General features: G+C 53.8%; 6 protein-coding genes, 1 long non-coding RNA gene and 1 other non-coding gene across 8 annotated transcripts; 4 read left to right on the top strand and 4 right to left on the bottom strand.

The window, feature by feature from the left end:
* Positions 1 to 2,468: 2,468 nt before the first annotated feature.
* On the top strand, positions 2,469 to 4,296 carry LOC9267241 (lysM domain receptor-like kinase 10). The gene is given in 5 exon segments (XM_026020440.2): positions 2,469 to 2,534; positions 2,649 to 3,059; positions 3,062 to 3,301; positions 3,969 to 4,002; positions 4,081 to 4,296. Coding segments are annotated over 5 exon segments (774 nt in total). The 5' UTR covers positions 2,469 to 2,509; the 3' UTR covers positions 4,145 to 4,296.
* A 4-nt stretch (positions 4,297 to 4,300) lies between these two features.
* LOC136351818 (uncharacterized) lies at positions 4,301 to 4,791 on the top strand. Its single transcript, XR_010735047.1, has 2 exons — positions 4,301 to 4,448; positions 4,553 to 4,791. It is a non-coding gene; the product is annotated as an uncharacterized lncRNA (long non-coding RNA).
* Positions 4,792 to 4,899: 108 nt separating this feature from the next.
* TRNAL-AAG (transfer RNA leucine (anticodon AAG)) lies at positions 4,900 to 4,980 on the top strand. The gene has a single exon. It is a non-coding gene; the product is annotated as a tRNA-Leu (tRNA).
* Positions 4,981 to 5,912: 932 nt separating this feature from the next.
* LOC9271068 (uncharacterized) lies at positions 5,913 to 7,954 on the top strand. The gene has a single exon (XM_015755241.3). It carries the CDS (start codon positions 6,375 to 6,377, stop codon positions 7,716 to 7,718), a length of 1,344 nt encoding a protein of 447 aa, XP_015610727.1. The 5' UTR covers positions 5,913 to 6,374; the 3' UTR covers positions 7,719 to 7,954.
* Positions 7,955 to 11,951: 3,997 nt separating this feature from the next.
* LOC4346731 (uncharacterized) lies at positions 11,952 to 13,342 on the bottom strand. The gene has a single exon (XM_015755554.3). The coding sequence runs from the start codon at positions 13,329 to 13,331 to the stop codon at positions 12,042 to 12,044; it is 1,290 nt and encodes a 429-aa protein (XP_015611040.1). The 5' UTR covers positions 13,332 to 13,342; the 3' UTR covers positions 11,952 to 12,041.
* Positions 13,343 to 16,160: 2,818 nt separating this feature from the next.
* On the bottom strand, positions 16,161 to 17,794 carry LOC4346730 (uncharacterized). The gene has a single exon (XM_015755978.3). The coding sequence runs from the start codon at positions 17,663 to 17,665 to the stop codon at positions 16,259 to 16,261; it is 1,407 nt and encodes a 468-aa protein (XP_015611464.1). The 5' UTR covers positions 17,666 to 17,794; the 3' UTR covers positions 16,161 to 16,258.
* Positions 17,795 to 18,315: 521 nt separating this feature from the next.
* Positions 18,316 to 20,237, bottom strand: LOC4346729 (uncharacterized). Its single transcript, XM_015755927.3, has one exon. The coding sequence runs from the start codon at positions 20,008 to 20,010 to the stop codon at positions 18,685 to 18,687; it is 1,326 nt and encodes a 441-aa protein (XP_015611413.1). The 5' UTR covers positions 20,011 to 20,237; the 3' UTR covers positions 18,316 to 18,684.
* A 1,782-nt stretch (positions 20,238 to 22,019) lies between these two features.
* Positions 22,020 to 22,689, bottom strand: LOC4346728 (oleosin 16 kDa-like). The gene has a single exon (XM_015755462.3). It carries the CDS (start codon positions 22,639 to 22,641, stop codon positions 22,165 to 22,167), a length of 477 nt encoding a protein of 158 aa, XP_015610948.1. The 5' UTR covers positions 22,642 to 22,689; the 3' UTR covers positions 22,020 to 22,164.
* Positions 22,690 to 23,287: the final 598 nt, after the last annotated feature.

Raw genomic sequence — 23,287 nt, 5'->3', positions numbered from 1 at the left:
TCACACACTTGGACCAAGTCAATCCTGTCACATCATGAATTAAAAAGCATTTTCTAAAGGAAAAAGTACGAATTAACCCCCCTCCCCTGCACGAACTATTGCGGTCGACCGAATTACCCCCCCTAAACTCGAAAACCAGACATCGTCACCCTGAAATTTCAATATCGGACAAATTAGCCCCCTCGACCCAATCCAGAGTGGTTTTGTCCTACGTGGCGTACGCGTGGCAATCTAGTCAGTATTTTTTAATGGTGGGACCCACATGTCTCTCTCACCTCCTCTTCTCCTCTTCCCCCCTCTCTCTCTCCCTCTCTCAGTGAGCGAGCATGGCAGCTCGCGGCGGCGGGCGGTCGGCGGCGCGCGGAGGTGGAGCCCGACCTGGGTAGCTACAGCATCATCGCCGTCGACGAGGCCCACGAGCGGACGCTCTCCACTGACCTCAACGACGACGCGGTGCCGGAGATCTTCGCCCTCGGCGTGCTCAACAGCCGCGGCGGCGGGAGCGGAGAACTCCGGGAGGGAGCCGGAGTGGTGGGTCCCACCTCCATATCCTCTCATCCTCCTCCCCCGAGTGGCGCCGTCGGAGCTGTGTCGCGTGACGCCGGCTCTGCGTTCCCCGCCGCCGCCGGCTCTGTGTCCCACGTCACCACCGCCTCCTTATCCCTCGGCGCCGCGCCGTCCACCACCCGCCGCGGTCAGTAGTCAGTGGTGGCCTCCTGATGATGGGATCGGCAGAGGAAATCGAGGCGGTGAAGCAGCATCCATCCTCTGGCGATGGCGTAGCAGGGCGGGAGCGAAGTCTGGACCCCGGTGTCGGCGGTGGTGGAGACGGGGCCACGCCGACGGAAGTCTGGCGGCAATGGTCCTTGACCAGAGTGGAGGAGTCTGTCATCTCTTTTCTCCTCTCTCTCTCTCTCTCCCCCTCGTTCCTCTCCCCTCCTCTCTCCCTCTCTCCAGTAGTTGGATGGGGGCAACGAGGCGACGACCGGTTGTAGGAAGCGGAGTTCAAGATGAGGGCTGCGGCACGGGTCCCTAGAGGCGGCGCGGCCGCGCGGGCATGTCTGGTGCCTGTAGACGAATGAGAAAGAGGGAGCAGCTTACATGTGGGGCCAACTAGCTTGAGGATGAGGTGGAGGCTGACATGTGGGGGGCGGTGCCACGTGTGCGGCCTCGTAGGATTAAAACAGCTCCGGATTGAGTAAGGGGGTTATTTGTTCAGTATAAATTGTTCAACGTTTAGAATGTCCGGTTTTGTGGTTTGGGGGGTAATTCGATCGACTACGATAGTTCAGAGGGTATTTCGTACTTTTTCCTTTTCTAAATAACCGAAGAAGTCAATTTGCACTCGTTATACCCTGGTTTTACGGTTGAAGGATACAATTCGATCAAGGACTAGAGATGAGGAGGCAATAATAGACTTATTGAGTTCAGTGCTGAGCCCAACAAGAATAGGCTGCGCGTTCGTGGACATAACATTCCGTCCCCCAAAATATCTCTTCTACTCCCGGTTTCTTCCGAGGGAAGACGCCGCTTTCTTGGGCCTCAAGATGTTACGAGGCTATAAAAGCCCCAAACCAAACCAGTAAGGCCGAGCCAGTGAAGCCTATTCCTTCCCAGGTCGAGCCCAAACACCGGAATTCCCCCAAACACCCTCCCACCTCCACTCTCGGACTCTCCCATGGCGATGGCCCACAGGATCGTCTCGCTCGCCGGCCTCGAGGAGGTGGTGCGGACCCGCGCCGGCCGGCAGGGCGTCGCCGTCGACGTCGTCGACTCCGTCCGCAACGCGCCGCGGATGCTCTCCGTACTCATGGCCCTGGAGGTGGACTACGAGTGGGTAGTCTACGAGAACAACATCCACCGCCTGCGCGCTGTTGCGACGCTCTGCCGGGTGCTGGAGGCGCTCGACATCTTCGTCTTCCCGCGACTCCGCCTCGAGCCGACGAACGCCCGCGGCATCTCCAACCTCCGCTACCGCGCCAACCGCATCCGCAAGATGGCCGTCAAGGCGGGCGGCTCCCTCCGTGCCCCGGCGATCACGCTCGGCAACCACCTGCGCAACTTCACCACCCAGCTCAGGAGCGAGGCGCGCACCGCGGAGTGGGTGGAGGCGAGACTGCCCCGTCTGCGCCAACACGTCCAGAACGTTGCAGCCCTCCCCGCCGACTTCACCGCACCTCCAGACCCCGACATGTGATGGCGTTCGAAGCTTGGAATGGCCTGGTGCCCCAGTGCGTCCTCCCCCGAGAATGCTTGCCACCCACCACGCAGATGAGATCCCCGCTGGATTCGAGTTCGAGGATTGTGTAGTTAGAGAATGCATGCCACCCACCACAGATGAGGTCCCCGCTGGATTCGAGTCCGAGGATTTTGTAGTTATAGTTGATGGTGTTGGAGGTTGAGTTAGTTGATGAATCGTGTGAGTTGGTGACGAACTAGTTTAGTGCAGTAGTAGTCCCAATGATGTTGAGGTGAATTTTAGTGTCCGAGTCGTACAGGTCATAGTCGGATGCGTCCACTCAGTGTAAATCCATGTGATTCACTGCTCAAAATCCATACTCCTATATCAGAATCATAAAATGATTTCTGGCTCAATTTTGTTTGATCTGTAGTGGTTGATTTGTGAGGATTGGGGATTTTTTTTTCAGGCCTCATACTCTCTCTCCCCGCCCTCCTCATCGGCGCCTGTGCGGCGGCGGCGGTTGCGGCGGCTGGAGACGGTTGCCGCGCCGGCTGCTCGCTGGCCATCGCCGCCTACTACTTCTCCGAGGGTTCAAACCTCACCTTCATCGCCACCATCTTCGCCATCGGCGGCGGCGGGTACCAAGCGCTGCTCCCCTACAACCCGGCCATCACCAACCCGGACTATGTCGTCACCGGCGACCGCGTGTTCGTCTTCCCCTGCTCCTGCCTCGGGCTCCCCGCCGCGCCCGCCTCCACCTTCCTCGCCGGCGCCATCCCCTACCCGCTCCCCCTCCCCCGCGGCGGCGGCGGTGACACCTACGACGCCGTCGCCGCGAACTTCGCCAACCTCACCACCGCCGCGTGGCTGGAGGCCACCAGGGCAGGATCCCCGGCGATGGAAGGGTCAATGTCACCGTCAACTGCTCATGCGGCGACGAGAGGGTCTCGCCGCGGTACGGGCTGTTCCTCACATACCCGCTCTGGGATGGGGAGACGCTCGAATCGGTGGCCGCGCAGTACGGGTTCTCGTCGCCGGCGGAGATGGAGCTGATCAGGAGGTACAACCCCGGGATGGGAGGGGTCTCCGGGAAGGGGATTGTGTTCATCCCGGTGAAAGGTGAGTGCTACTGGTTTCTCAGTTTGATTTTGACTGTTTGAGCTTGTAAAACTATGAGTTGTGACTTGTGAGAGGTTTTTGTTGGATGATAATTGAGAATGTGAAAATGTGAAGTGTGGTTTGGATAACAGTGGTTTTTGCAGGCAGTTTGTGAAAGGAAGTGGGGAAATTGATGAAGTTTGATTACTGCTTGAATGTTCTTAGCATATTTATCAATTTTGCTTGGTTGTATTTGTGATTGATTTAAAGCAATGCAGTAACTGAGTTTTGGTTATACAAAGTTCAACCCCTGTCGTATGCTATTTCACATACACAGATCGACTTTGTGTTGTGCCATGGTATGCAGTAGTTTTCATGTTTCGGGAGTGGTAATCTATTTGATCCTGCATCATGGTTGTTTGAGGCCTCATGTACTCATGTCTATGCTGCTACATAGTTGGTACTGGAGAGAGTATCATGCAAGTCGAATTGCCAACCTTTTTTGTACTGATACTTGATAATTAGTTAGTTAGCACAACTCACTGCAGTCATTCTTCAGAAAAGCTCACCACTGTCATTTGCTTAATCTCTTCTCTTAAAAAACAGCTGTTGTCAACAATTAATCTTCTAGGTGTCAATCTATAATTCTATATATGCTAGCATCCTTTACTCTGTTATTTATCTCCAGATCCAAATGGAAGTTACCACCCTCTGAAATCAGGGTAAGCATTCTTCGACTGTCAGGTAAAATTACAACTGTGATTTCCTTCATTATTTTCTGATATGTATTTCTTGTGCAGTGTAGGCATTGTTCTTCTCTTCTGTGAGCTCTTGTGTATCTATGCTAAGGTTATCAAGAAGTAAAGTGGGTATTGTCATGATTCATAACTTAAGTGCATTTGTAGGATTTGAACTATCCATGGTATTGTAGCACCCATACTAGTTGCTACCATGTATGAAACGCTGAAATGCAGAAATTCTCAAAGTTATGGAAGATTTATGTGTTGATGCTCCAACTGTATGAACTGAATTTAAACCAGGATCTTATTGTTGATTGTATCTTCCACAGTTTGAGGAGGCCCTCAGCGCTCCAAACCCCACGGAAGCTCTTGATGAACTGATCGATCCAAGCCTGCGAGGGGACTACCCCGTCGACTCGGCTCTCACGGTTAGTAGCAGGGAAGTCAGTTCGTCAGCTTCCGTTTGCTTCTCCAGCAAATCCAACATGATTTGCATCGACATGTGCTATGATTTGATTGATTTCTGGATCAGATTGCGTCCCTTGCAAAGTCCTGCACGCATGAGGAGCCCGGGATGAGGCCTACCATGAGATCCGTCGTCGTTGCCCTGATGGCGCTCACAGCCAACACCGATCTTCGCGACATGGACTACCTACCACCCTTTCTTAGGACAGGTTAACTGGACAAGTGGTATAGCGTTTTGTGTAACTGTTTCCATCTCTGATTCAGTGAAAATATACAAGCGTAAGATAAGAATAGTTTATGCCTTCACTTAATTTGCTGTCTGTACAAACTACGAAGTAAACAGAAAGGCAAAAGTAAAAGAAAGAGATATCACAATGTGAACACAATTGGAATTTACTAAACCGGGTCAAGAAAGTTGAGATGGCCGAGTTGGTCTAAGGCGCCAGATTAAGGTTCTGGTCCGAAAGGGCGTGGGTTCAAATCCCACTCTCAACAAAAACCATTTTAAATTTTAATTTTATTGTTATTGTTTTTCCTTGAGCTCGTGACAAGTGTCTTTGTCCATGGTGCAAGTAACCGAAAGTCTAACTTTTTTTGGACCGACCGGCCCGCGCGCGGCCCAGCCAGGAGGATGGCCCAATCGGGATCGATCTGAGCCGTTCGTTTTGATGGATGGCTCAGATCGGTTCCGAATCGATCAAAACTGTGGGGGCCAAACAAACCCTAACCCTAATTAATTTTTCTCCTACCCTCACCTCCCGCCGTGCCCGACGGCGCCCCTAATCTCTCCCCACCGGCGACGGCCCTCCCCCACCGGCGGCGCCCCTTCCCCTCCCTCTCCCCCACTGTCGGCTCCTTCCCACTTCGTCAGGGTGCCGGCGTCGCCCCGCTCCTCGCTAGATCTGGCGAGTCGGCGGCTCCCCGGCGGCGCGGTGACTCGGGATTGGCTCCTCCCCCTCCCTCCCGGCATCTCCCTAGCGCAACGGCGGCGCGGCTACGGAAGAAACTGGAGGAGGTCAAGATGGATATGTAAAAAGGGATTTGTCAATTGCTTTAGGCTGCAATGCTAATTTTGTTGGGGTGGATTGGAGTTCTTCCATGGATCCCTTTGTCGATTTTATTTGGGTGAATCTTTGGTTATTGTGTTTGCCTTATGGTGTTGTGCATCCGATTTGGTTGTGTCGAACTATAAAAGTCTGGTTTTGGAAAGTGTTTCCATGAGATTAGATTATTGTTAGGATTATTGCTCGGTGTAGTTCTAATACTAATAATGATAGTTCGATTGGTTTGTTAATCGATCTTTGATTTTGTATCGAACTCTTTTTTTCTTTTCTTTTCTTTTTTTTTTTTGGCTTTGGCCGTCGTACGGATGTAATTGCACGTGTGTATGGAGGGTGCCGCTTTTCAGATTAACGGACGAAAAGTTACTGTGAACGAAAGGAAAAAATACGAATATTTTAATTAGTTATTATTAAGATATCCGAAAATATTCTGAAATATCCTAAAAGTTTAGTTTTCGTATTTATTTAATAATTTTAAACCCCTATTCACCCCTAGGCGACGTCAAGAAACTTTTAGATACTACACATCCTAGTACAATGGAGAGAGTAGTATCATGATGTACAACCTAGTCATTTGTGTTGGTAAAATTGTAGGATATATAGATGTGCCTTGTAATTATGCACTGTTATAATTTCTCCCGGCAATAGATTGATTTTTGCTGATTTCAACTTTAGGGTTCAGCTGCATTATAGATTGATTTTTGCTGATTTCAACTTTAGGGTTCAGCTGCATTGTTGCAATAACCAGGGTCCAAATTATCGACGTGTGTAGCGATAACTGTTCTCAATTTGGGGAAAGTAATTAGGGCTAATTAACTGAATCCCACGATGAACGCGAGGCGCCGGAACGAGGAGACCCGCCGCCGCCGCCGCCGCCTGGCCATGGCGAGATCGACGACGACGCTGGACGACATCCCCGACACCCTCCTGAAGCACGTCCTCGTCGGCCTCTCCTCGCCGGTCTGCATCGTCCGCGCCGCCGCGACGTGCAGGCGGTGGCGCCGCATCATCGCCCGTAGCGACTACACGCGCGCCCTGCGCTTCCCGCCGCTCCTCGACGCCGGCCACTACCAGGCCGTCGACCTGCGCTACGCGGCGGCGCCGCGGCCGTGTGGCGGCAAGATCGTGTACGTCCCCTCCGCCTCCGTCGACGCCCGCCGCCTCGCGCTCGACTTCCTCCCCGGCGGCGGCTCGGCCTCGCGGTCCTCCTGGAAGTGGGAGCTCGTCGACAGCGAAGGCGGCCTCCTCCTCCTCGCCAAGACGAGGCGCCGCCGCTTCCCCGAGCTCATCGTCTGCGACCCGCTGGCGCGCCGCCACGTGGTGATCCCTCCCATCCCGGACAAGAAGTACAGCCATTGCCTCGCCGTGTTCTTCTGGAACTGGAACGGCGGCCCGAACCTGTCGGACTTCACCCTCCGGTGCGTCCTCCACGAGGGCATCGACGGCGCCGCCGGGGGCGTCACCACCGCCAGGGTCTACGACTTCAAGCGCCACTACTGGAGCCATCACCGCAAGTACTTGGACCGCTGGTTCGCCCGGGGGGGCGCCATCGACGACGGCGACGGCGTCCATCTCCGCGGCGCCACGCTGCACCTCACCGGCCGCGCCGCCTGCTGGATCTTCTTCGGGAACGACGCCGACGCCGACGCCGTGCTCGCCTTGGACATGCGCTACCCTTCCGCCTGCAAGTTCATGCTCGCCCGCGTCCCGGGCAGCCTCCGCGGCGGCTCGTGCGGCGACAGATCGGGCTTCCGCTTCATCGACGGCGACAATCCCGACGACGTGCGCCTCGTCAGCGTGGTCGGCGGCGACCTGAAGGTCTTCCTGCGGCGCGACGGGAGCGGCGACGCGTGGGAGCCGGAGAAGAACCTGTCCTTGCGCGACGCCACCAGCGGTATGCCGGGGCGCAAGGAGAGTTACTTCGGCGGCGCGGGGGCGGCGGCGAAGATCGTCTCCGCAGGCGCAGGGTACGTCGTGCTCACCCCGGCGGAGGAGACATGGCTGTTCTCCGTGGAGCTCGCGACTATGGAGGTGGAACGCAAGCACAGCAGGAACAGGTACGCCGGCGAGTTTTTCCCGTACCATCCGCCATGGCCGCCGACCTTGAGTGCTCACGTATCCTACTGCAAGAGAAATCGGAAAGGTCTGTGCTTTCAGATTTGCGTTTGTTAGATGGAGATGCGTGGATTCTAAACACTCGGTGAACGTCTATCCATTTATTGCATGTAATTTTCAAAACCTGAAGAATTATGAAACTGGAAGATTATATTTTACTAGTTAGGGACTTAGGGTGCACGTGGAATCCACGTCGCTAATATACGTTCGCTATAGGTTTTCACTAAACTTGTAAAGAGTGTGGCCCTGTGGAACTTATTTACCTAGCCGACAAAATTTAGAACTTAAAGTTCAAATTATCCTTTGGACTATAGTGGTTGATCGAATTACACCTCCGAACCACAATACCAGACATTCTTCATCCCTAACTGTGCAAACGGATAAATAACTCCCTCCCTCAATCCGTGGTGGTTTTGGTCCTACGTGGCAGTCCAGTTAGCATTTTTTTTATAAAAAAATTGGTGGGCTCCACTTATTAGTTTCTCGCCCTCTCTTTCTCTCCCTCTTCTCTTTCTTTCCCCAATCCCCCCCCTCTTTCTCTCTCTTCTCCCTCCCCTCACCTCCATCACCCACCGGCGGCAACGAGCCAAGGACAGTAGCATGCGGGGCGGAGCCTGCTGGGAGCGACGGAGGGGGGCCGAGGATGGCGACGCATGGGGGCAGCAGGGGGAAGACGAAGCAGATCGAGCGCCACTTCGCCACCCTCCGCTCCTGCCACGACGCCCTCCGCCTCCACCCTCACCAGGTCGCCGTCACCCTCCGCAATGGCTAGACCACGTCGCTGCATGTCGCCGCCGCGCTTCTTGGTGCCGCCACCATGGATGAGGCTGCTGCGGCGGCGCATGGGGTAGCATGACGCGGCTGACGGAAGGGTCATCGAGGATGGACAACATAAGCAGCTCGAGCTCCACCTTGACGGTGAGGAGCTCTTGCGGCGCCGCCCCCACCCCATGCGCTGCCACAGCAGCCGCTGCAGCCGGAAGCCTATCCAGCGCCGCACGCTCGAGCCCTGTAATTTTTCCCCTTCCCTTCTCTACTTCTCTCATTGACGCGGTGGAGGCGGTGAATGGTCTGTTGTCCTGGTCGTCGGTGTCGTGGCCATCCAACCACGCCCGCCAGCAAACGCGGAGCAAGCTCGGGCGACTGGCGATGGAGGCGGCAGGTTTGGGCGGTTGGCGGTGGAGGCGGAGACAACGTGTCGTCCTCGGCTCACCTCACCCGCATGCTCTCTCCTCTGCTCACCAAGAGAGAGGAGAAGGAGGAGAGAAAAAAAATCGCTCACAAGTAGGCCCCACTAGTTTTATTTTCTTTTGCTGACTATATCGCCACGTGTGTGTGCCACGTAGGCTAAAAACCATTTCGAATTGAGTTAGGGTGGTAATCTGTTCGGTCTTAAGAGTTTGGGGTGTCATATGTCCGGTTTTCAAATTTAGGGGGTAAATCGGTCAACCGCGATAGTTAGGGGGGTAGTTCGTACTTTTTCCTACGGAAATCCACTTTGTAGTTTGCACCATATTGAGTATTCTCATTCTCATCAAAACAATATATCTGTCAGTAAACCCACTACTGCAGAAGTGATCTTTGTTGGGTCGGCTGATTTTCACAATATATTAGAACCGGGACTAAATATTGTTTTTAATCCCGGTTAATTTTTTTTTGATCTTTAGTCTCGATTCATCCCCTGTCAGGGGGCCGAGGATCTTTAGTCCCGGTTGATACTACCAACCGGGACTAAATCTGTAGACTACCAACCGAGATTAAAAATTATTTAGATCTTTACTCAATCCATCTTCAGTCCCGATTCATAACTCCAACCAAAAGTAAATATTTCTCTCCCATCTCTGATCGGTTAAGTCCCAGAGGAGACTTTCCTCCTCACAAAGATATTTAGATGAGATTGGATCTAAGAGCCTCCAACTCCTCATATCCCTTCCTCCTCCTCCCCTCCCCTCTCCTCCTCCCCCTCCTCCCCTTTCCCTTCCTCTCCCCTCTCCCCCCTCCTCTCCTCCCATCCGACGGCCGGTGGCGGCGGGCAGGTGGCCAGCGGCGGCGGCCGGCGGGGATATAGATGTGACCACTGTTGCAAATGCCTCCTAGCATCCTTTCCATGATGTTTTCATGGCATTTTAGCTCATTTTCACCACCAGAAAATTAATTGGTAGAATTAGCTAGTCTAAAGAAAGACTAAATATCGCCTAAATAGAACCCAAAGCATATGTAGGTTTCAGTTGTTCGTAATTTACTTGCCAATTTCCTGAATCCTAAAAATGAAGTGATCATGATAGGGACTACCTATACATTTGTCGATAAATTTTTTCCCAAAAATTTGACAGATGTAATTATAGTACAATCGTAGTGTAATTACACTGTAACTTATATGTAATTACACTGTAACTTACACGTAACTACAGTGTAACATATATGTAAGTTTCACATAATTTTGAATCGTTAGATCTATTACAAGATTTATTTTGGTGAGGAAGAAAACAAATCATAGCACACACATGTGTGAAAGAATTTGTTCCCACGATCTCCATTTTACCGAAATAACATGTTACGGAGAGATTTTTGAAAGTTACATACAAGTTACACTATAGTTACAGTGTAATTACATGTAAGTTACAGTGTAATTACATTACGATTGTACTATAATTACATCTGTCAAATTTTTGGGGAAAAATTTGTCGACAAATATATAGCAAAATCGTCATGATATACCAGTAACCACATGAATATACTGGGACACAACGTGATGTACAGACTCATAATTACATCTCTTTGAATATCATGATACAAGAGTGCTAACCACATGTAGGCATCTTAGTCTCTCAATTACATAGCCGCTACATAGAGACCTCTAGTATTTCGGTGAGAATGTATTTCATATGGAAAAAGTACGAATTACACTCCTGAACTTTTATGGTTGACCGAATTTCCCCCCTTAACCCGAAAGCTAGGCATTACTCACCCTAAACTTTTAATACCAGACTAATTACCCCCCTCGACATTGTTCTAAGCGGTTTTGGCTTGTGCTTGCACACGTGGCGCTAACGTGGCAATCCAGTCAGCAAAAAGACTCCTTGGGCCCACTTATCATATCTCTCTCTCCCCTCTCTATCTCTCCCCGGTCCCTCTCTCTCCCAAGTGCTCTCTCTCTCTCTCTCTAACACGCGACTGCAGATGGGCTCGGGCACGCGGTTGTGGACGGGCAGTGGGCGGCGTTGCGTGGGGACGCGCGGTGGACGGCGGTGCGGGGGAGGACACAGCAACGGCGGGCGACGCCTTCTCGAGCTCTGCGTCAATGGCGACGAGGCCTGTGTAGGGGACAGCGGCAGAGCGTGGGAGGATGCAGTGGCGGCGGGCGGTGCCCTCTCGAGCTCCGCGTCAACGGCGACGAGGCCTGTGCAGGGGGTGGCGGCACAGCGCGGGAGGACACGGCGGTGGCGGGCTTCACCATCTCGAGCTCCGTGTCAACGACGCCGCGTCCACCCTCGACGACTGCGGCTTCGTCTGCACCACGGCGTACGCGTCAACGGCTCCTTGTCGTCGAACTCCATCCCCTCGAACGGGTCGACGCCGTCGTAGACACGGGCCCGCGCCGTGTACGCCGCCGCCGCCGCGAACCCAGCGCGAGCCGTTCCCGGCAATGTTAGCCTCCTACCCCTCCTCCTTGCTCGCCCAGCCGCGCTCGCAGCCGGCGCCGCTCGCTGAGCCGCGGTCGCAGCCGCCTCCGCTCGCCGAGCCGCCCCGCGCTTGCCGCCTCCGCTCGCCGAGCTGCGCCCTTAGCCGCCGTCGCCGCTCGCGTAGCCGCCCCCGCAGCCGCCGCCGCTCGCCCAGCCGCCTCTGCTCGCCGAGCCACGCCCTCAGCCGCCGCGTTGCCTTGCTCGCCGAGAAGACGAGAACGCCCGAGAGGGAGAGAGAGGGGAGGGGGGAAGAGGAGAAAGAAGAGGGGAGAGAGTATAGATGACAGGTGGGGCCCACCATTAAGAAAAAGAAAATGATGACTGGAGTGCCATGCATACGCCACGTAGGACAAAATCGCCCTGGATTTGGTCGAGGGGGGTAATTCGGTCAACCGCGATAGTTCAGGGGGGTAATTTGTACTTTTTCCTATTTCATATTTGCATCTATCTCTTGTATTTTTTCAGTGAATTTACAAAACTTTTAGGTCCGATTTTCACGAGTTTCCAATACTTAGCTCGTTTTCACCAGATATGTCCCCTGTAGAAGGAGGGAAAACATGTATACCTAAGAACTTGAAAAGCCATACAGTACAAACATTTAGCCGGATTTAGCCGAATAATTTGCACGGTGACTGACCATTATATATAGCTTGATTGATTTCTCGAGCAGAATAATCTGATAATTACAACATGTTTATTATCCATCAGTGCAAACCTGCAATGCGGGTGGCCATGGCAACGACTCGTACTGATAAGCCGGCCCGGGATACCAATTCCTGTCGTGCTCGCGTTCCACCTCCATCGTGTCCAGCTCGACGGAGAACATCCACGCCTTCTCCCGCGGCGTCACGAGGACGTACGCCGCGCTCGCCGCGACGATCATCGCCTCGCCGTGCTGGAAGAAGAGTCCCTCCTCGCGCCCCGGCAGCCCACGTGTCGCCTCCGGCAAGCTCACCGTCTTCTCCAGCACCCACTCGCCGCCGCCGGCGAGCTGCGTGAAGACCTTGAGATCGTTGTTTATCACGCGGACGACACGCAGAGCACCGTCGTCGCCGTCGCCGATGACACGGAAGGTGTACTTGTCATAGGGCGCCCAGACGTTCTCCGGGAACATCGTGATGGCGAATTCGGTGGTGCTCTCGTCGAGGACGAGCGTGGCGCCGTCTTCGTTGTCGATTCCCCAGTATATGCGGCCATTGGCGCGCCCCACGAAGGTGATGTGTTCGATCCAATGAGGTAGATCGACGTCGTCGATGGTCTCCCACTGCACCACCTGCCATGTGCCGTCGCCGCCGGAGCCGGAGGAGGAGAACATCATGGACATTGGCATGCCACGGTAGTCGAGCCACCTGTGGTGATCGAAGAGCACGGCGATGACCCTGAAATTCGACACGCCGCCGGTCGCGGCGTCGTCGTCGAGCAAGAAGACCCCGAGGCACATGAAGAACTTTAGGTTGGCCGGACAACGGATCACCTGGTACCGTCGCGTCAATGGCTCGCAGACGACGAGATCGGTGAATCGACGGGACGTCGCCACGCCGCCGAATCGTGGTCGCTTCTTGGAGAGGAGGAGGAGGCCGCCGCGGCAGTCGAGCAGCTCCCAGGAGTTGCGGCCGCCGTAAGGGAGGAAGTCGAGGGCGAAGCAACAGCTGTCACCGGCGGCGAGCGGCGTGGACGGGACGAAGACGAAGTTGCCGCCGGGCAGCGGGCGCCCGTAGGCGGGGTCGACGGTGCGGTACACCCCGGCGACGCGGTGCGCGCCGTGGAGCGTGCGGAAGGAGTGGAGGAACGCGGCGTCCGCGACGACGCGGCGCCACCGCCTGCACGACGCCGCGGCGCGGACGAGGCAGGCCGAGGAGTCGACGCGGAGGAGGATCATCTCGAGGACGTGGTCGGGGACGTCCTGCACGGTCGCCGCCGCCGTGAGCTGCTTCGTCGACGCCCTCTTCCTGCGCTGGCGACGGCGCCGCCGCCTCCCCCTCGCCATGGGAGTCGATCGAGAGTAGATCACACCGTGTTGTGATTTATAGTTGGCATTAGACTGTAAGTAAGCGTGCAGCGCCCTCCAAGTCTCTACTGGCTGTGTGAATGTAGTGTGCTGTTGAGTCAACGCGATCTGGATCCTAACGTGTTTTCCACGGTGCAGGAAATATGAGCTGTTGTTTGCTTAAATAATTGCCTGTGTAATACTCCATCCGTTTCTAAATGTTTGGCACCGTTAATTTTTTAGCACATATTTGACCGTTCGTCTTATTTAAATTTTTTTGAAATATGTAAAACTATATGTATACATGAAATGAAATTAAAGTATATTTAACAATGAATTAAATGATAGGAAAAGAATTAATGATTATTTATTTTTTTAATAAGACGAATGGTCCGGTATGTTTAAAAAAGTCAACGGCGTCGAATATTAAAAAACGGAGGGAGTATAAAATATGAGATTACGATATTAACTTGATATGATTGTTTGCAGTAGTTAAGCGCGAGAATGGGTCGTCGTCAAAGATGCTGCATATGCATGCCACATGCAGAGAAATTAGAATGCATGCATTTTTCCAAATTTTATTTGGTTTCGTATTCCCCTCCTTTCTCTCAATTTACTGTAAGAGTATCATCGAGAGTTGCCTAAAATTACATTTCCTAAATCTTTCTTTAAACCTGTAATGAGAATTGAAGAATAAAAGATACACTAGCTTCTTGGCAAAAGATAGTCTAAACTACTCCCCATTTTCATATTATAAATCGTTTTGATCTTTTTTTTTCAAGTTAAACTTTTTAAAGTTTAAACAAGATTATAAAGAAATTCAACACAAAACAAACATATAATTAAAATATATTCATTGTAACATGTAAATAAATATAGATGTTGCTATTTTTTCTATAAATTTATGAAATCAAAATAAATTTGAAATAAATTAAGGTAAGAAACCGAGAAAGTATAACAGAAGTCAATGATCGCCCCTCCTCCCGCACGATCACGTGTGGCCTTTATCCGCACAATTTGGTCACCATGTATTGGGAGCCAGCTCTCTCCCGGAGGGGGGCGGGCTTGAGAGAGAATAATTTACGATCGACTATCTTATTTGTTGCATGGTATGAATATAGAGGTAAGGATTTTTATACGGGTTCAGGCCCCTTTATCTGACAGGTAATAGTCCTACTCCCGTTGGTCGAAGCCGGTGTTGCTCTTTGTTCATCTGGATCACACAAGTATAATATTTGGCGGCATAGATAACCAACATGTAGTCGACGATATGGTAGTCTTCCTCCTTGAGTACGAACTCGTCGAGATCAGCGACTAGATCCCTCTTATCGGCATCCATAGGTGCCATATTGGGTTTGTCTATGCTTATCTCTGATGTTGATGTTTGGCGGTGTGTATTGGTGTCTATTCTAACTTGTGTGTTGATATGTTTTTGTTCATGTCCCCTTGTCCAAGTAAAACTAGGAAACCAATATGGATACAATCTGAGTAGTCCTTGTCGTTCCTATATAGAACTCTATTTGTCCTTCTTTATCCAGAACTCCTTCTATATATGAGGTATGATTCCGTATAAAACTTGGTATATGGTGAGCCCCGCCAAGCTTAGTTGATTACTATTGGGTATGTGGTATGCATAAATATGACACACACCACAATAAATGTGAAATAAATCTCCTCCGAATCCCCTCAATCCCCTTATGGGAGGGATTAAACGAACAAAGCCTTAGTGGTAATCTCCATCAAAATCGTATCTCCAAATGGGACTACCTATACATTTGTCAAATTTTAGCTAACAAATTTAACAGATGTAAATATAGTAGAATCACGATATAGTTACATTGTAATTTGCATATAACTATAGTGTAACTTGTATATAACTTTCAAAAATCCCTCGGTGACATATTATCTTCATGTGAAAACGAAGGTATAGTGGTACTGAATTCCCTCACATGTGCGTGGGTTAGGATTATTTCTTACCTCCCTCGCACAAATTTTAAAGCACCTTGCCAAAATTAGCACATACTATTTGGATTTACCAACAAATTAAATGGTAAGATTTATTCTCGTGACAAATCAACCATGTCCTTAGAGTCGATGTTAAGGTAAAAGTCTTGTCGCCCAGTCTTCTCAATTTTTCTTAAACTCTATCAGGCAACTCTACAGGCGCTTGTTACACATGCAAAGAATGTGGGTTTTAAATCTCCCGCTATAGTTGTTTGAGAAGGATTCTAGTTATTTGCTCTCATATACAATTTAGCCGCTATAGCTCTATTTAACCCGCTATAGTTACCACTATAGCTATTTAAGAAGCTAACCGCCAAATGTCTTAGCCCGCTATTTAAAACGTTGCATTTTATGCATATCGCTTAAATGGTATAAGATTTATTCTCGTACGTAGGTAAGATGATGACGAACAGCTGTCTAAATTCTAAAAAACTTTGTTCAAGATCGCTTCACTAGTGGCATAAATAATGACAAATTTCAAACAACTGAGGAATTTCCGGTTCGAACTGAGGACGGCATTTCCCCCTGAACTTTGAATTTCCAGATATGTGATTAATACCGGGCTGCACGAAGAATTTCAGTTAGTTGGCGCCTTGGCGGAACATAATTTGACACTGGCATGTTCTTGACACTTCACAGCAACATGTCCTCCCTCCGTACTCGTAAAGGAAGTCGTTTAGAACAGCGACACGGTCTCCAAAACACAACTTTGACTTGTTATTTCTATAAAAATATTTATTGAAAAGTGATATATGTATACTTTTATGAAATTATTTTTCAAGACAAATCTATTCATATAAATTTTACATTTTCAAACTCAACAACTTAAGAGTTATTCATGATTTATATTTCCAATGTTTGACTTAAATATTGTCCTAAAAGATTTCCTTTACGAGTAGAAAGGGAGTATAATTTTACACAGCTCAACGGCGTCGCCGTCTCCCACCACCGTAATCCGCACAAGCCTGCAACGCCGGCGGCCAAGGCAGCTCGTACGAGTAAGCCGCTCCGGCGTACCTGTTCCTCTCATGGCGGCGCTCCACCTTCCCCGTCTCGAGCTCCACGGAGAAGAGCCACCTCTTCTTCTCCTGCGGCGTCAGGAGGACGTACGCCGCGTTCGCCGCGACGATCTTGGCTTCTTGCCGGAAGTACGTCTCCCTGCGCCCCGGCAGCTCGCGTGTGGCCTCCGGCAGGCTCACTAGCCTCTCCACCACCCACTCGCCGCTGCCGGCGAGCTGCGCGAACACCTTGAGGTCGTTGCGCATCACGCGGACGACGCGGAGAGCGTAGCCGCCGTCGATGACCCGGAAGGTCCATTTGTCGTACGACGCCCGGATGGTCTCCGGGAACATGTCGATCGAGAATCGCATGGTGGCCACGTCGAGGACGAGCATGGCGCCGTCTTCGCCGTCGATTCCCCAGTAGAGACAGCCGCCGGCACGGCCTGCGAAGTTGATGAAATCGAATCGTTCCGGCAGGTCGACGGCGGCGGCGGCGGCGCTCTGCAGTACGCGCCACCCGCCGTCGCTTCCGGAGGTGAACACGCACGCCAATGGCACGGCACCGTCGTGCTGCCATGTGCGGTCGTGGAGAGCGGCGACAACTCTGAAATTGGACATGCCGATGCCGCCGCCTCCTGTGTCGTCGGCGTCGGCCGCGTCGCCGTCGAGCAGGAAGACTCCGAGGCATGGGTGTCTTCTGAAGTATACCGCAGAGGCAATCCCCTGGTATCGCCGTGTCAGCGGCTCGCAGACGACGAGGTCAGGGAAGCTGAAGCCGCGGGCGTCCGCCATTGCAGCCCACCTACCGGTGGATTTTCTCTTCTTGGAGAAGAGGAGGAGGCCGCCTCGACTGTCCACAAGCTCCCATGACCATGAGTTGCCGTCGTCGTAGTCCGGGAGGAAGTCAAGGGAGAAGAAGCGGCTTGCCACGCCGATCACCGGCGGCGACGACGGCACAAAGACGACAGAGCTGCCACCTGCCGACGGTGGCCACCCGAAGCTAGGGTCGACGGTGTGGTACCGCCCGGCGACGTGGCGCGCCCCATGGAGCGAGCGGAAGGAGCGGAGGAAGCCGGCGTCCGCGACGACGCGGCGCCACCGCGTGCACGCGGCCGCCGCGCGGAGGAGGGAGACGGAGGAGTCCAGCCGCAGGAGGATGACCTCGAGGAGGTGGTCGGGGACGTCCTCGACGGTCGTCATCACCGCCGCTGCTCCGTCCCCGGCCCCGGCCACCTTCATCGACGAGCCCCTCTTGTGCTTGTCCCTGCGCTGACGTTGGCCGCACCGCCGCCGCCGCTCCGTCGTCGCCATGGGAGGGGATGGTGGCATGCTGCCTCTCTGTGTTCTTCGTCCCTTGCGGTTGCTGTCCCGCGCGCGCTGAAGTAGAGGAGACACGAGAGTATTTTTCCCAGCTATGCGTGCCGCGCGCTCCAAGTCGTTGACAGCCTAGTGTTGTGTGCTGGACTGCTGGTCTAGTCAGCGCGGTTAGCATTTTAGGGAATTAATTAGTTAACTAAACTGGATTAGCTTATTTGTGCTTCTCGAAGATGCTTAATATGGGCCGTACAAAGCCCACGGCGGCCCATAATAATAGTTAGAAATGTCATAATAGGTGCGGGTGACGCCACGGCGGCGCCGGCGCCGGCGCCGGTGAAGGTCAATCAAGCTTTGAGATGGCATAACAGAGTAAACAGAGTCTGTTGTATACAATCATGGACAAATCCCTTCAGATTTCAGAGTGGACTCCACTTGACAGAATTTTCCATATAAATCAGCACAAATTTGAACATGAGGGTTGTTTAATCTGGCAAGATCTGCAGAACAAATTTGAACATCATTTTCCTTTTTTCTGTGAAAATCAAGCATTTTTTATTACCCCGGCTTACGAAGAAAGCAGTGGCGGACGCAGCTTTAATATATAGATGGGGCGGAGAGTAGAGATGTTCACTCGATAAGAGCAATCGAACATAATACATATCGTATTGGTAGTTCATTCGCATAATTGCCTTAATTTTTTAGGTGTTCACACTTTGTTATACCTAATTTTAATGGTTCATGACTACTATAAGTGGGTAAGGGGGTCTTGAGAGTATGGGGTGACACGAGTCGTAGCTGAGTCGGTCGATCCACTAGTCTTGCCGATAAGCTACATTAAGATTTCTTCTAAAGTCTAAAAACCAATCACCCGTGTTATACAAATCTGACACTAAGCTCGCCTGATTTCTATTGATGTAATAAAGCTGTGAGACACTTTAATAAATTGGTCACAACTCACAAATGTAAGATATTACCCTTGCCGGAGATGAAGAAAAACTGTGATTCTGCGCGCATAGATGTAGATATCAGCATCATCTCCTGCTGCGGCGTCTCCCAGCAATGCAAGCCTGCAAGACCGGTGGCCATGGCAGCTCGTACGGGTAGGCCGCGCCGGCGTACTTGTTCCTCACATGCTCGCGCTCAACCACCGGCGTCTCGACCTCAACGGAGAACAGCCACGTCGCCACCCGTGGCGTCACGAGGATGTACCTCTCGTTCGCCGTGACGATCCTTGCGTAGTGGTGGAACAACCCGACGTCGTGCCCTGGCAACCCACGGGTCGCCACCGGCAGCCTCACGAGCTTCTCCACCACCCACTCGCCGCCGCTCCCCTTGAGCTGCGTGAAGATTTTCAGGTCGTCGCCGATCAAGCGGACCACGCGCATCGTGCCGTCGTCGCCGCCACCGATGACACGGAAGGTTGACGGGTGGTATGACTCTCCGACGATCGCCGGGATCGTGACCAGCGAGAACTCTGCCGTGGTCTTGTGCAGAGCGAGCATGGCGTCCTTGCCATCCAATCCCCAGTACAGAGAGCAGCCCGCTCGCCCCACGAAGTTTATCAATTCGAGGCTTGGAAGTTCGACGTCGCTGCCGGAGTCGCTCTCGCGCCAGCCACCGTCGACGCCCGAGGAGAAGACGTAGGCGCGCGGGCGGGGCGGCGTGCCATGACCGTGCCAGTATCCGCAGTATGGCGTTTCGGGTTCGTAGACAGCGGAGAGCACCCGGAAGTTCGACATGCTGATGCAGCCGCCCGTCTCATCGGCGGCGGCGCCATCGATCAAGAAGACGCCGAAGCATATCCTGTAGGGAGAGTTCATCTCTTGTGGGCGGAGGATGCCCTGGTGCCGCCGCGTGAGCGGCTCGCAGACGACCATGTCGGGGAAGGAGGCATTCCACGTCTTCGGGTAGAGGAGCACGAGGCCGCCGCGGGTGTCGGCGAGCTTCCACCATGCGCGGTCGCCATCCGGCTCCGGCAGGAAGTCGAGGGAGAGGCGGCGGCGGTCGAGAGCGTCCGCCGGTGACGGTGAGCGCTCCGGCACGAAGACGTGGTTGCCGCCGCGCAGCGCCCCCGCGAAGGTAGGGTCGACGACGTGGTAGTGACCAACGACGTGGGGCTCGTGGAGGGAGCGGAACCGGGCGAGGAACCCGGCGTCCGCGACGAGGCGGCGCCACCGCTTGCACGCGGCCGCGGCGCGGAGGAGGGCGAGGGAATCGCCGAGGCGGAGGAGGACGAGCTCGAGGACCTCGTCGGGGACGTCGTTCACGCTGGTCGGCCCCGCCGTGGCAGCCTCCTTCCTCCACGCCTTCCTGAGCTTGACCTCTCGCCGGCGACGACTTCTCTCCGTCCCCGCCATGGACAGGCGATCGCCGGGGAGTTAGCTGGGCACGCGGATCGACGCCGGCCGAGCAGATCGACGTCCGGTAGGGGAGGCGGCGGCGGAATTGGGGGCGAGAAAACCTCTCGAACCCTCGGACTCGGAGGCGTCGTTTTTTCTTTCTTTTTATTTTTTTTTCCAATTGTATTGTGCCAAACCACGGGAATAAAATGGAAATTTTACGCGAAAACCGGCCGGCCGAAGCGGGCCATCCTCGTTCAGCCCAAAAGGCCGAAACTGCCATTCCAAGCGGGCCTCTGTTCCATGGACACGGCACGCGAGAGTTAGGGCCTGTTCACTTTATGCCATTTTTAATCTTGTCAAATTTTAATAAAGTTGTTAAAAATTAGCTACATTTAGTTTGCTGCTATATTTTAGTAACTGTATAAGAAATCCTGCTGAAATTTGGTAAGTTTTTTTTTTCATCAAAATGAACAGGCCCTTAATTTTGCGTCGTTTCTATGAAGGCGAAGCATCGGAGGGAGCGCCGCGTCACGGCGGCGGCGTCGGGTTCGACGACCGCGCGCGACGGCGGCGCCGGCGCCGGCATCCCCGACGCGCTCCTCGAACGGATCTTCCTCCGGCAGGACTCGGCCCTAAGCCTCATCCGCGCGGCGGCCGCGTGCAGGCGGTGGCGCTGGCGCCGCGTCATCGGCGGCAGAATCTTCCTCCTCCGGTTCCGGGGACAACATAGTTGGACCAGGACGGAGGCCTACACCGTCGGCAGCTACCACGTCGCCGACAACCCCAACTACCGGTGGCCGCGGCGGCGCCACGGCAGCGACGACGACGGCGCCGCCATCGTCGACCCGTCCACCGACTTCGACAGGCGGCACTTCTCCTCCCTCGACTTCATCCCCGACGCCAAGTCGTGGCATGTCGTCGACGGCGTCTCCAGCGTCGTCCTTCTCGCCAAGAAGAGGATCGGGTGGAAGCGCCGCTGCTTCCCCGACCTCATGGTGTGCGAGCCCCTCACGCGGCGGCGCCGGGCGATCACGCCGTTGCCGGAGATGAGGTCCCACCGCTGCCTCGGCGCGTTCCTGAAGCACGAGCGCGACGTCCGCGTCAACATGTCGAGGTTCACCGTGATCTGCGCGCTCTACGAGCGGTACGACGGCGGCGTGCCCGACGACGTGGGCACCGCCATGGGCTACTCGTTCTGCCGGTGCGAGTGGAGGCGGCGCTGGCAGTGGCGCGTCAGCAAGATCACCGCCAAGAGCGACGTCCATCTCCACGGCGCCGAGTCCGTGCGCTTCGTCGGGCGGCGTACTGGGCGATCAAGAACAGCGCCTCCATGCTCGTCCTCGTCGACGATTCCAGGTTCTCGCTCGACGCCCTCCCGGCCGGCCTCCGGTGGTCGTCCTCGCCGCAGCACGACGACGAGCCACCGTTCCATGTCGTCGATCACGGAGGCGAACCTTACCCGCCCTTCATTGACAGCCTCGCCGCGCGCATCGTCGGCTTGTCCGGCGGCGAGCTCAGGGTGTTCTCGCGCTGGCGAGACGAGGACGGGTGGGAGCTCCTGAATCGCGTCAGCTTGCCGGAGATCACCCGCGCGCCGCCGCCACATGCCGATCGGAACGACGACGATAGGTTCTCCTCCCTCTCCGGCAACGGCGTCACCGCCATTCTTGCATGCCGGCGGCCGTGTTGGGCAAGTGGTCCTGTGGCCGGCGCAGGGGAGGTGGGTGTTCACCGTCGAGCTCGACACCACGACGATAGAACGCAAGCACGCCATGGACGAACACGTAGGTGGTTTGGTATACAAGCACGAGATGCCATGGCCAACTCACCTTCAAAGCTTGCGTAGTTCGTTGTAGGAAAGAGGGATTACATTATTTAGGTAGCTGTTCTCACACCTGCACTTGTTAAGAAATGATATGGTCAAGTTCGTACTGTGAATGGCACGGTTGGTTGTGACCACATCTATGAAATTCAGTTTGAATTCGGACAAAATTTAAGACCACGACGTCGTATAAAATTTCAGATGTCGCCGTACCAGCAATCCAGCATTTTGCAACTAATTATTGTACACACACGGAACATTACACAAACACGAAGGCATATGCATATGTGTGATTGCATCAGCTAGCTATAGGCGAGTTGATTTGAACTAATCCGTAGCTAATTTTTCTAGGTGCGCGCCTGGTCGAGGCGGTGCTGGACCCAGTCCCCAACGTCGTGCGCCTTGGCGTCGAGCAGCGCGCGGGCGTGCTCCACCTTGCCGGCGCCGGCGGGCGCGTGCTCGCCGGACGGCGACTGCAGGTACCGGTACATCCACGCCAGCACGCCCACCGCCGCGGCGCCGAGCGCGCCGGAGGACGCGAGCCCGGCCGCCAGCAGCGACGCCGCGAAGGCGGCCGGCACCAGCACGGGGCTGAAGAGCACCAGCAGCGGCGTCGCCACGATCAGCGCCAGCGCTGTCCCCGTCGCCGTCAGCCCCGCCAGCGCCAGCATCGACCCCGCCGCCGCCGCCGCCGCGGCGCCCTTCGCAACGGACACGGCCGCCCCCGGCTTCTCCTGGTGCTGGCCGCCGTCGTCGCCGTACCCGTCGTCGCCGCGGATCACCCGCATGTAGTGTTCTCCGACGGCGCCTCCACCACCGGCCATGGGTACTACTGATCGACCTCAAGAAAATGTTGTGATCGATCGATCGATGCAGGGGAGGGAGATGATGATGATGGTATATAGAATGCGGCGGTGGTGGGGGAGGGTGGACATGTGGAGTGTGGCTGGGGTACGCGTGGCGAGGGGTGAGCTCTGCATGGATAGGCGATGCTTGGAAGCTTGGCACGTAGGCGCCAGCCTCTGCAGCCAAAACTAAGCTTGTGGCTTGTTCTGACGGTGATCGGACGCAGATCGAGATCCTGATGGATCGATCGGTCGAGTATGATTCGAGTTGGTGTGGTTGCTGCGTGGACGCCGACATGGATCTCTTCCCGGTAACCACGCGGTTATGGAAAAAAAAACACGATAATCTTCTTAAATTCAAATAAATTTTAAAAATAATTTAAAAAATTAATAAATTTTATAGGCTTTGTACTTTTTATCGTGATTACCACGCGGTAACTGTGCTTACTGTTGGGGTACGATAACCCCGGCACCAACGGTTTGAAAAACTCTGATCGTAAGGGGAATGCTCGGGAATTACGGGTAAAAATATATGTAACTGTTGACGGGTTTTAATTGTTCTTTTGACCATTTTTTCATATTCTGTGACTCATCAATAATAAATTTAAAAACTTTAAATAACCCC

This window comes from Oryza sativa, chromosome 9 (assembly GCF_034140825.1).
Source record: "Oryza sativa Japonica Group chromosome 9, ASM3414082v1".
Lineage (NCBI taxonomy): Eukaryota > Viridiplantae > Streptophyta > Magnoliopsida > Poales > Poaceae > Oryza > Oryza sativa.
Note: the sequence above shows the minus strand (reverse complement) of the source record. Positions and strands in the feature narration are given on the sequence as shown.

Excerpts from the sequence above, each read along its gene's own strand:
- LOC9271068 (XM_015755241.3), top strand. The coding sequence starts at position 6,375 with ATGAACGCGAGGCGCCGGAACGAGGAGACCCGCCGCCGCCGCCGCCGC.
- LOC4346729 (XM_015755927.3), bottom strand. The coding sequence starts at position 20,010 with ATGGCGGGGACGGAGAGAAGTCGTCGCCGGCGAGAGGTCAAGCTCAGG.
- LOC4346731 (XM_015755554.3), bottom strand. The coding sequence starts at position 13,331 with ATGGCGAGGGGGAGGCGGCGGCGCCGTCGCCAGCGCAGGAAGAGGGCG.
- LOC4346728 (XM_015755462.3), bottom strand. The coding sequence starts at position 22,641 with ATGGCCGGTGGTGGAGGCGCCGTCGGAGAACACTACATGCGGGTGATC.
- LOC4346730 (XM_015755978.3), bottom strand. The coding sequence starts at position 17,665 with ATGCCACCATCCCCTCCCATGGCGACGACGGAGCGGCGGCGGCGGTGC.